This window comes from Vigna unguiculata, chromosome 7 (assembly GCF_004118075.2).
Source record: "Vigna unguiculata cultivar IT97K-499-35 chromosome 7, ASM411807v1, whole genome shotgun sequence".
NCBI lineage: Eukaryota > Viridiplantae > Streptophyta > Magnoliopsida > Fabales > Fabaceae > Vigna > Vigna unguiculata.
The window spans coordinates 24,247,193-24,260,227 of NC_040285.1; the positions used below are offsets into that span (position 1 = coordinate 24,247,193).

Sequence of the window (13,035 nt, forward strand, 5' to 3'; positions counted from 1 at the left end):
GAACATGTCTATTGGAAATATTTTCAAGTTAATATATTACATTTTTGTTATTCAGTAATTTAGAAAAATCATTTTTCAAATGGGCCTAGCAGTGAAAACAACAGTGGAACTGAACGAGTGCGTGTCGCGATTCTAAAGGGCCCTATGCCTCCCATCCATTTCCTAAGGTTGTTCAGATTGACAATTGAGTCAAACTTAATCTCTCTTAGTAATGACTCAAAAGATAATATAATATAATTAAATTGAGAATTGATTTTGCATAAAGTTGAATTCAGTTCATATAATAACCACATTTGTTTGATGATTAAACACTCTTTTTCTCTTAAATGTAGACATATTTTTTCTTCCAAATTTAACAATGCATGGATAAAGTCTACATCTGACTATAATCTGGCATCTCTCACCAAACTCCTCTTCATTAGACAGTCACTGTCTGCATATTGTCCGCAAGCAACCACCTAATTTATATGCTGACTTTTGCTTGCATGAATAATTTTGTTTTCTCATAAAGACATAAAAGGTTTATAGGATTCCCATTAAGCCTTAACACACAATCGCTTTGAGTTTAAGTCTATGGACCACTGAAATGCTTTACCATCACATCTTTCTCATCTACTTACTATGTCTGTAACCACTACCTGTTTACAAAATAATGCATATATAAAGAGTCCAACTTGCCACATTTTTAGTCATCCAACACAAACCTTCCACTTTTATCTCTAATCATCATTCCAAGTCCAAACCATGTCACCAACAAACACTTATGCAATTTTGGTCATCTTCTGTTGTGCCTTCTCCTTTGCATTCGCTTCTGACCCTGACACACTTCAAGACCTTTGTGTCGCGCTTCCCTCTTCAGGTATTAATATGCATATATTACTACTCACCGCCATTTTATAGTTCCAATAAATATGCCAAAGTTGTTCTTAGGAAAATAGTGCAGTAACCAGTGGTGTGAATTAATTATGTGCAGGTGTGAAGGTGAATGGATTTGCCTGCAAGGCAGAGACAAATGTGACAGAAGCTGATTTCTTCTTTGCTGGTTTAGCCAAACCTGGAGTTATCAACAACACATTGGGATCTGTGGTTACTGCAGCAAATGTGGAAAAAATTCCAGGACTTAACACATTGGGAGTGTCTTTCTCAAAAATAGACTACAAAGCTGGGGGACTTAACCCACCTCACACACATCCTCGTGCTACAGAGATCGTGTTTGTGTTGGATGGTGAATTAGACGTGGGGTTTATCACCACAGCTAACAAACTCATCTCAAAGTCGATTAAGAAAGGTGAAATCTTTGTATTCCCTAAAGGTTTGGTGCACTATCAGAAGAACAATGGCGATAAGCCTGCTTCTGTGCTTTCTGCTTTCAACAGCCAACTCCCTGGAACCTTTTCTATAGCTGCAGCTCTTTTCAGCTCAACACCAACTGTGCCTGATAATGTTCTTGCTCAGGCTTTTCAGATTGATACTAAACAGGTTGATGACATCAAGGCCAAGCTTGCTCCAAAGAAGAGTTAACTTTATTTTTTCTTTAAAGTTAATTATGATATTATTCCAGAGAGAAAGATTCAGTCTTTTAAGCATACTTTCCCGGTAATTCTTGAAGGTTTTTGATTCATTGTTTCAGTTGCGATGCTGTTGTTATCAGTATGTGGCATCGAGAATAATGATATAATATTTTGTCGTGGGTGGATTATATAGTACATGGTTGTAGTGATACAAAATTCTATGATGTCGAAGTTGTCAACTTTTATGTGGCTACTACGTATATTCATTTGAATAATATTTTGGTTTGGTGGTTCATAGATTTTGTGAACAGAGGAAAAAGATTAAACATTTACCAACATGTCCACTTCATTCTCTCTTTCACGTTGGTCAGTTGTTAAATCAATTCGGAAGATGGGGACATGTTAAACTTTGAGGCACTCACATGATTTTCTTTTATATAAAATGGGGTTCATTAAGCAATGAATGAATGAGATGGTAGGTGAAGTAGATTAATGAAAAGAAGATGTTTGACTTGGCAAAGAAGGAAAATAAACAGTAGGTTGATCCGTGGGTTGAAAATGTTAACCCATCCTACTAAAGAATATAGGTAATCTACCAGGTTTTTTTTTTTTTTTACTTTGTTTTCTTTCTAAACTTTATGATTTATTTAAGTGAATTTTTAATTTGTTTAGAGGTAAAGTGATTTTATAATTTTTGTTTTATTATATTTTAACAATTTATTTTTTGTTTTGTTATTGAACTAATTTAATGTTTAAAATTATTTTAATTAATTGAGAGATAATTTACGGCAATAAAATTGAATAAAAATTCATTTCCATTATTTTATTTTCATTATTTTTAATTTTCATAAATTCCTACAAATATCATTATAATCTTTTCTTTGCTTTATTAATTTGTCATGTATTCAATTAAATAAATTGATTTTAAATATTAAATTAGTTAAATAAAAATCAAAAAATAAATTATTAAAATATAATAGAGTAAAAATTATAAAATCACTTTACTAAAAACAAAATAAAAATAGATTTAAATAAATGATAAAAAAAATTAAAATAAGTTTCAAATTTAAAATAAAATTCAAAGTCAAGTCTTCATGCATATCAAGACTTCACACTTTAAAAAAAAAATCTAAAGTCATTCGTTCATACAATTTCAATTGAAATAAATAAAACAAAAATTTATGTTGGTGTGAAGACTTCAATGTAAAAAAAATAAAAAGTAATTGAAATAAATAAAACAAGATCTCCTAATTGGTGTGAAGAATTCAATGTAAAAAGAATAAAAAGTAGAAGATGTAACACTCTTACAACTTCAACTCATACTTTAAAGTCTTTATTCTTCCAATGACATAAACTTTAAATTCCTCTAATGACTTTACTCCTTTTTGATAATATTTAAAAAAAAAACACATTTTACGTAAATTAAAAAATAAACTGACCATTTTCGTAAATGAACCTAATATTGAATGTAATCATAATTGTGAATTTTTTCTTCTTCTTCAAATTATAGCATTTTTAAAAGTTATGCCTATATTTATATAGCCACGAATTTTACCTAAACACTTAGCTTTACCTTTTTTTAATATTTTTATGTTTAGTTTTAATTTTAAATATACTTTTATTTAACAAAGAGCTTCAAATATTTATTTCTTAATTGTTTTAATCTTTGTTGATGTGTTTTCTTTTCTTAATTGTTTATCACTTTTAACTATCCTCTCCATTTATTTTCTTTTTCAAAAAATTGTGAATATAAATTTTCATACTTGAATAAGACTAATTTTTTAAGTGATGGATGAATATCAAAATGTCCAGTGTTAACATCTTTGGTTCCTAAAATAACAAGATAAATAACTATGTTACCGTATGGTGAATAAATTTGATGGTATTATACACCCACGTATTAATATATCATGAGTTTATAAATAACCGTAATGTGAAAATGTGCATCAAGTTTTCTTGAAATTGGAAAATATTAGATGGATAAGAGAGATTTGTAATCAAATCTTAATATATTACTATTCTATCCTTATTTATACCTATTCTTATTATTTTATTTTATATTTGTTTTGACTTTCTTTAATTTGTTAAATATTGTATATGATTAAAGTGTATAAAAAATTCAAATTATAACAAAATTGTGATAAGAATATATAAATATTCAAAATATTTGTTTAGTGTAAATTACCTATATGAAAAATTATTACATAGGAAGATGACTCAGAATCGAATCCAGTGAAATGATACAACTTGCACAATTTAATCTTGCTTGCTACTAAAGAAAATCAAACTTAAAAAAGGGGAAAATTAAATTGAAGAAAAATTCAGAACGTGTCGAAAAATTTCAAAGATCCTAAATGCATGGATGCAAAAATGCATGTTACTTCTACAAGAGAGATGATGTGCAAAAAAAAAAATCAATTAAAACTAATCTAAATGCATGAATGCAAGCAACTAAAGCAAACTATTTTATTAAAATAGATTATGTAGCTTACATGTATATGCCTAGAACAACTTTGTGAGTTCATAAGATGCTAATCAAATGCAGACACTATGCAAATCTAAATATCAAGCGTAATTGAAAAGGAGTATATACGATGAATCATGCTCAAGTCTAGTTCGAAATGAACCTAGAATCAGAAGGCATGCAAGAAAACTGTTTGCAGTATTTAACCATGCTGTGACAGCAAAAAAATAGTGCATTTCAGAACTGGTATGATGCAGTTGGATGCAGAATTCGCGAGCAGACTAATTTTAGTATTCAGCAGATAGGACTGGACAAAATAAACTAAACTGCACTGTACTACCAAAAACTACACTGAACTAAAAAACTGTTCGCATAAACTGCACTGAACTGAAAAACAGTTCAGATGAACTGAACTGTTATTCTTAAAAATAAACTGGACTGAACTGCACTACACTATAGTATAAACTGAATTGAATTGTTATAAACTGAATTGTTTTATGAACTGCACAACGTCAGAACTGAACTGCACTATTTTTGAACTAAACTACACTAATTTTTAACTTAACTACACTGTTTTTGAACCGAATTGCACCGATTTTGAATAAACTTCACTATTTTTGAACTGAATTGTACTATTTTTGAACCGGATTACATTGATTTTGAACTGAATTGCACTATTTTTGAACTGAATTACACTATTTTGAATCGAATTGCACTAATTACATATGATTGTACTACGCAATAATAATATAAAGTTTATAATTTGAAAGTGCTTAGGAAATAATACTTGAAATATGCATCATACTTTAATACACCAATTAACATTTTTATAATTTTTTTATTTATATTAAAGTTTTTCGTAACTTAAAATGTAATTAAAATATTAAAATTAATATCATAAATATAAATATCGGTATTAACTTATTTTTTATATTTTAAAATCTTATGTAATATTACTTTTTAGTTTTACAATGTTTATTATGTTGCGTCAAATTTTTTAAAAGGAATTAGTTTAAAAAATTCTCAAAATTAACTTTTTTTTAACATTTGTATTCATTAATATTTGTGTGAAAAATGTTCTAGAAATTTTATGAAGTTCTAAAATATATTTTGTGAAGCAACGGATCAATAACATTTTATATTTTTTAAGAATTTTTTAAAATAAATTCTCATTAAAAAAGTTGACGCCACATAATTTTAAAATAAAAAATACGTTAGTACCAATATTTATATTTATTATACTAATTTCAATATTTAAGTTACGAAAAACTTTAATATAAATAAAAAATTATAAAATTGTTAGCTGTCATAAAATTTAATTTTTAAAAATAACTTATGTAAAATCATAACATAAAAATAATATTACATAGTAAAATTCATTTAAAATAAAATAAGATCTTGAACTAATTTATAATTTTTTTTAATAAATTAATTATAAATATTTTATATTTTTCTCAAAGAAAGAGCAAAGAAAAAAATTAAGACAAAGTAAAATAAATATTTCAATATAAAAGAGAAAGAATAGAACGTAAGACACAAAACACATAAGTCCAATTCTTATCCTAATACCAATATTTTATTTGAGATATTTTACTTTTTCAATCTACTATAGTTCAATAGTTAACTTGGTTAACTTAACATAAGTTTAGTTTTTTAAAACTGAACTATTTTATAATACAGTTCAATTATTATTATGAATAGTTTAGTATATTTTAGTTTAATATAGTACAATTAACTATAGTTTAGTATAATTTAGTAAATTATGTCCAACCCTAGCCATGTGAACTATATATATAGCTAATAGTGGAAACTATCCTCTTTGTTAGAAACGAGATTCAACTTTAGATCATGTTAACTAAGTATATAACTCTTTCATTATAAAGGGTTTATTTTTAATAACAATATTTTTTTTGGTGGTAAGATAGAATACAAACATAAAAGCAAAATAAACATTAACTGTAAACAGAATAATTTAATCATCTGTTAATTTCTTCAAAATTTAATTTTTAATGTATGGAAAAATTAAATTTAACTTTTATTCTTTCCTCTACTAAAGAAGCTTCCTCCAAACATTTTCTTAGCTATTTTTCTCACATTCTCACTTATATGTTTTATATTACACCGACACATATATATTATACTAATTTAAATCAAATCAACTGTTATTTCCTTGTGAATAGGGGTGGCAAAACGGATTGGGCCCAACGGGCCAGCCCGTCCTGGTCCGTTTGCCCGTTTTAAAAAAATAAAATAAAATAAAAATAATTAAAAAGATTAATTTTTTAGATTATATATTTTAAATGTATAAATATATAATAGTATTGTAATTTAAATCATTAACACCTACAAATTAAGTTTGAATTATTAGTTATAATTAAACAATTTAATATGTAAATTTAATAATTATTTTAACTTATCTAATTAAAAACATTAACTAATCAATTAAAAGTTAAAATAATATTTTATTTGATTAAATATGACTTTAATAATAATTTATATGTATATATAAACAAATTTAAAAAATAAAACAAATTAAAAAATTTGAAAACTAATTAAAAAAACAAAAAAAGCTCTAGACGGGCCAGCCCGGCCCGGCCCGTTAGCCCGTCCTATACGGGACGGGTTGTGACTATTGGCCCGTTTCTGTTTGACGGGCCAACCCGACCCGACCCGTTTTTTGACGGGCCACATACGGGCCGGGCTGGTCCGTTTGCCACCCCTACTTGTGAACTTAGTTGGTTAGAATTTAGTGAAAGTAATTAAAAATGCTAAACAAAATTTAAAAAGGACTATAAGCTATTTGATTCAGTTTTTTTTTTTTTCTATAGGTATAATTAGTCGCAACGTACCCAATTTCGTCCCAATGTGTCTAAATGGTACCTGCTTTTAACTTTGCATCTTAGTACCCAAATTAGTTAATTTGCATCAATGTGGTCCATCCCGTTAAGTTTTCAGAAACGCCGTTAACATATCAGTGATATGGTATTGCAGAACAGATACCTGTCAATGAAAATAATTGTACAGTGGCAATTTATAGATAACGTGTCATGCCCTATTTGAATTGATTGTCCCCATTCAAAAAGCCCTAATTCCCCATTCAAAAACCCCTATTCTATCGCAGAAAACGTTCCAATTCTGTTCCTAATTCGTGCCTTTTTTTCTTTTCAATTTCCTCTTACGCTGCACTGTTCCACATCATACACTACTCTCGTGTCACGTCATAACATTTTTTCTCACTTAACTGGTCAACTCAGTCAGACGTTATCTTATTTAACGGAGTTAACGAAAAGGGACCACATTGATGCAAATTAACTAATTTGGGTACTAAGTAGATGCAAAATTAAAAGCAGATACCATTTAGACACATCAGGACGAAACTGAGGACGTTGCGACTAATTATACCTTTTCTATAACATAACTAAACTTAGTGATAATTTGTTTTAGAGAGTTCCAAATTCAAAATGGTCTCTTAAGTAAAGTATCATTGTGATTTGATACTTTGTTGTTATTGGGTATTAACTGCAGAAGGCCCAATCTTTGTGCTTCACTTCCCGTTTTGCAATCTGCAGCCTGATACGAGAAAATGCCCGCATTTCAATTTCTGCACTTATCATATTCTTTTCTCTTTCAAGCACAGAGCAAATCAAACGAGAAAACTAATTCATCGATCTTCTTTGTTTCTCGTTTGTGAGTTCTTGGTGAGTAATCAATGCTTGTTACTCAATCAATCAATCATCTACGTTAGTACACTGTTTCTTTCGTTTCTAACTTTTAATGTCTTCGATTCTGCTTTCGCTTCAGGTTTGGGTTGTCGCTAACGTTATTGTGTTGTTTGCAGTGACTCTATACCCAATATACTTTTATCTTGCCTTTCTAATTTAGAATATTCAAATTACTCTCTGTGCTAGGGTTTCGTTCTAGTTAATCACAATTTACTCTAATATATGTTGATTTATTTTTATTCTTAGATTAATTTTGTGAATGTTTCGGTTATACTCGTAATTGTGAATGAAACAAGAGGCAATTTTTTTTTTGCTTTTCAATCTTTTTATGTCTTGAATTTACCTTCCGTTCTATTGGGCATCATTTAGTATTTAGTTTTTTATTTCATAATAAATAGGTGGAAGAAAAGGTGGGAGATGAAGCGGAATCAAAGATGGTAAAAGAATAAGAAGAATTTGAGGCGAACATTGCTGGGTCCGAAGAAATGGAACTCAATATCTCTCTTATTCTTGAGAAGATTGAGAATTATACTCAAAGGGTAGCTATGTTTAGTTATACTTATACACCGTGTGAAGCTTGGGATCGTAGTGTATAATTAAGTCATTGAATTCTTTCACTTGATGAACAAATTGCATGTAGGTATCTGAGCTCTTAGAATCATGGAAAATAATGTTAAGGGCGTTAACCAATGAATTTGAAGAGAAAATTGTTATATGTGCTGTGAAGTTGTCACTAAACATTAAGAGATGAAAACTCTTTTACTTTTTTAATGTTGTTGTCTTTCTATGATTTGATCGTTTTAACTTCACATTATGTAGGATACACAAGCATCAAGTCAGAAAATGGCAGGAAGAAATCAGAGAATTGCGTGCACTTGATGCTTCAAATGAGGAAGCCGATGCTCTTCTGCATAATGCTCGATATCTTCTTCAGCCCATTCTTGATGTCTATGTACAGTCGTTAACATAATCGTCCACCCTTGTTCCCCTATGCATTAATAAGAAAAATATATAACCTTTTTTTCTATAAGCAAGAAAAATATATAACCTTGGTATCTATGTTGTTCGTAGCAATTGTACAGAGAGTTTACAATAACTCACGCAACCAGTTCAACGAATCTAGTTAAACTCTCTTTACTTTGTCAGGAGTTTGAATGTGTGCTATGATACCCGGGGACATACTCGAGCAATATTGGATAGTTAGGAATTTAAGATTGAATTAGCTTGAATTGGACTATAGTCTATCATCTGGTTAATCTTAATGTGCAATATATACTCATCAAAATTGGTTAATAATAAGGTTGGCGGGAGAGGGAATAATAGAAATTTTACTATTAATAATAACACTTGGCAAATCTGTCGAATTTAATTTCGACATCAGGCAATTTAAAAGCAAGAAAAGTTTTGTTTCAATTTAATGTAGCAAGTACTTTGTCATCAAAAGGTCCGTGTCAAGTCCTTACTTTTTATTGCATTTTTTTTTATCTCAACTTGCCTTTTCTTGAATTCAATTTGTTTTTATCGATTTCCCGATTATGAGTTGACCTATGCCATAGCTTAATATTTGTAAGGTTTGATGTTGAGATGTATGTTCACATGCATGTTTTTCAAGGTTTGCGGATTGAGGGAAAATTCATGAGATCTATAATGTCTTACCATTTACCTGGATCCCATTTGTGCATTGTAGATGTAGTCTCTATATGGATATACGTAGAAAATGTTTAGGTGGTTAAATAAAAAGAAAAAGAAAAATCAACATTACTAATTTAGTGTTGCTTTGCTTGGCAGCAAGTGAAGGGTAAAACTTTAAAGTTTATAGATATCGATACACTGTGCAGGAAGTTAACTTTTATAGCTTGATTTGTATTCTGCTATATAATTACTGGCTAACAATATGTTGAGATTATCATACAAATATATGAACATTGCATTGAAGAGAACAATTAGCCATCAGTGGGAATAATGATAGAATATTGGGAGGTTTATTTTTTCTATAAAGGGTGTCAACTTTGGTTGGTGTATTTTTTCGCTCCCTTTCCTAATTTATTTCTTTTAATTTATGCATTTTCTTGCAAATCTTGAGTTTATTACTTTAGGTTCTTGCAGTTTAGACTTCTAATTCATTTTCTTGCACTTCTAATTCATTCCGTTATGTGTCTAAACTTTTTGCAATTTAGAAATTCTGTTGGATTTGGCTGCCGGTGTGGTGAGGTGAGAAGCAATAAAAAGAAAACAAAAGTGGAACAAGTAATTATGTTCTTCAGATAAGGTAATTCGTAATTCTGTATGAATAGAATTGTTATGAGATATTATGTTGGCTAACTGTGTAAGTGTGATTGTATGGTTAGAATTATTTAAAAGTGTGATGATGGATTAGTTAGTGAATCTTGGAGTGAAATCATATTGCTTGAGCAAAAAGTTGGTTGTGTTGAATGTGAATTTAGGAATAACATAACATTAATTGATTTTTTAATATATGTCAATCATTATAAGAGTATGTTTATTCAGTTAATGGAGTATCTTTGGTTGTGCTTGATAAGTTAGACTTGGTGAGTTTATTTCCCTAAAAGTTTGACATGGTAGAAGTAATTAGAAAATAGAGGTTCTCGTAAATATTTTTTGCTTATTTAATGGTGATTTTTTTTTCATAGTGATGGTTGTAGAAAATTGTTATGAAACAAATTTCACTTATGTATTATGTTTATATTTTGTCTATTAGAGGATGCTAGCTATCTTAATTTTTGTTATAACTAGAATTTATGTAGAGTAATTGAGTGTTGGATTTCTAGTGAATGGTTTTTGAGGAATTATATATGAGTTCTTTAACTTATAATTGCATTTTAGAAAATATATGTTATGTCTTGTAGCCTAATTATGATGAATTATTATGGTAGTTAGGAATTTAAGTGTGATTGAATGATTAGAATTATGGAGTAGTACAGTGATGTAGTTAGCGATTTAGTTAATCTTTGAGTGAAACCATATCAAATAAGTGAAAATGTGGTTGTGTTGAACATGGTTTGATTATCACATAGCTTTGAGTGTTGTTTTTAAAATGGGCTACTACTCAATAAGATGCCAATATGTTGTATTTGTAATTATGTGTGAGTAATTAGACTTGGTCAGAATTTTTTTGAAAGGTTGGACATGTTAGGGTAATTAAGAAATAGAGGTTTTTGTATCAATATAATGTTGATTCTTTTCATAGTTGTGCTTGCGAAAATTGTTGAGACAAATTTGACTTATGTATCGTTTAAAATGTTTCTATTTATTCTAATAGAGACGATGGTCTTGTTAATTTTCGGTTGGATTAGAATTTATGTAGATTAATTTTGAGCCAATTTTGTAGTGAATGATGTTTTGGGAATTGAATATGAGTTCTTGAACTTAGGATTGTTTTATTGATATATCTGTTATATATTGCTTGTAATTGTGACGGGTTTCTATGTTGGTAAGGAATGTTAGTGTTATTGTACAATTAGAATTGTCTTGTAATATGAATATGATGATAAATGTATTAATTAGTTAATGTTCGAGTGAAAATACATGATTTTAGCAAAAAAATTGGCCATGTTGAACATGAATTTGAGGATGAAATAACTTTGAATGTTTTTTTTTGTTGTATAGGCAATTGTTAGTAGTATGTAAATTACCTCAAAGCGATATCTATAATTGTGTGTTAGTAGTTAGACTAGATCAATATTTTTCAGTAAAGGTTTTACATGTTAAGTGTAATTAGAAAACAAAGGTTCTTGTAAACCGTTTTAGTAGATTTGATGGTGCTTTATTTCTTAGTGGTGCTTGTGGAAAATTATTATGAGCCAAATATGATTCATGTATGGTTTGGAATTTGTTTATATTTAGTGTAATAAAGGATGATAGCCTTGTTAGTTGCCGTTGGAGGTTAGAATTTATTTAGAGTAATTGAGTGTTGAAATTCTAGTGAAATATTTTTTGTTAATTTAGCCGTGAGTCTTGAAATTAATATTGTATTAATGAAAAATCTGTTATATCTTGTTGCTTAATTGTGATGTAGTATTATGTAGGCTAAGTGTGTAAATGTGATTGTATAATTATAATTGTGCAAGAGTGTGATGATACAATTAATGGATTAGTTAGTGAATCTTGGAACAAATTTATATCGATTGAGCAAAACAGTGTTCATGTTGAATGTGAATTTAGGGATAACATAGCTTTAACTGATTTTTTTAATATATGTCAATTTTGTTAATGTAGTATCTATGATTGTGCGTGAGAAAATAGACCTGATGAGTTTATTTCTCTAAAAGTTTGACATGGTAGGAGTAATTTGAAAGTAGAGGTTCTCGTAAATATTTTTTGCAGATTTAATGATGGTTTTTTTCTTAGTGATGTTTGTGGAAAATTATTATAAGACAAATTCTAGCTATGTACTATTTGACATATTTTATATTTAGTCTAATAGATGATGATATTTTAGTTGTAATTAGAATTTATTTCATTTGAGTGCTTTTATTTTGTATCTTTGAGTTCATACTTGTTATTAGTTCCTTAGCAAGTTCATAGAGTTGTTTTCATTATGTTTGCTTAAGTTTCATATTCTATCTTTTGATTCTAATAGGTTTCTTTCTATTTTGATTTGGTTCTTGCTTGAGTGCAAAATATATATGTTGAAAATATGTTCTAGTGGTTTTGTTTTGGTGCTGGAAAATTATTGAGAAAAGTAGAAAAGAAGTTCATGAACAAAAGAGCAAAAGAAAAAGGTGATCAAAACAAGTGCACTAGAACCACTAGTACCTTCTTTGGGATGTTTATTTTGCTTGCATTTGAAATTTGAAACTATTTTGAGGTTGTAAACTAGACTTTCTAGAACTATTGGTCTCAATTTTGATTTCTTGATTTCTCTTCTTTGACATCCTCCTCTTGATTTTTGCTTGTTTTGTGTGTAGGCTTTCTCTTAAGGTGAACTAACTTTTGAGGTATCATCTTAGGGGTGGAAATCTAAAGGTGACTTGAAGCCATGTGCAATTTTCATTTATTTGAGTTGTAACTTTTACTTGTTATGCTTATTGTAATCTTGGCCTAATTAGGTGTCTTGGAGGAGCCTTTGGTGTTCAATCCCATCTTCTAATTAGAACCTTATTTCTTATAGTGAAGCGCATATTAGTTGGTAAGTGGTTTGAAGGTTTTAAGTGCCTTCTATTCTTACCATTAGGCCGCATAGTTTAGCTTATTTGCTTATAGTTTAGGGTGTGTCCACTTGCCTTTCAAACTTAATTTCTTTTGAGAAGTTTGGTGCAAGATGATAGAGAGAGTTTTTCAATATTTGAATTTTTCTATATTTAGCATTAATTCATCT

General features: G+C 29.0%; 1 protein-coding gene and 1 long non-coding RNA gene across 2 annotated transcripts; both read left to right on the plus strand.

Moving 5' to 3' along the window:
* The first annotated feature begins 664 nt into the window (after window positions 1–664).
* LOC114190495 (germin-like protein subfamily 2 member 4) lies at window positions 665–1,806 on the plus strand. The gene is made up of 2 exons (XM_028079403.1): window positions 665–859; window positions 974–1,806. The coding sequence occupies exons 1-2, from the start codon at window positions 745–747 to the stop codon at window positions 1,519–1,521; spliced, it is 663 nt and encodes a 220-aa protein (XP_027935204.1). The 5' UTR covers window positions 665–744; the 3' UTR covers window positions 1,522–1,806.
* Window positions 1,807–7,436: 5,630 nt separating this feature from the next.
* LOC114189654 lies at window positions 7,437–12,818 on the plus strand. The gene is made up of 5 exons (XR_003605712.1): window positions 7,437–7,673; window positions 8,096–8,236; window positions 8,517–8,649; window positions 9,875–9,966; window positions 12,626–12,818. It is a non-coding gene; the product is annotated as an uncharacterized LOC114189654 (long non-coding RNA).
* The last annotated feature ends 217 nt before the right edge of the window (window positions 12,819–13,035 follow it).

Coding starts and splice junctions, on each gene's coding strand:
- LOC114190495 (XM_028079403.1), top strand. CDS start 745: ATGTCACCAACAAACACTTATGCAATTTTGGTCATCTTCTGTTGTGCC. Junction 860..973: donor TGTCGCGCTTCCCTCTTCAG/GTATTAATATGC, acceptor AATTATGTGCAG/GTGTGAAGGTGAATGGATTT.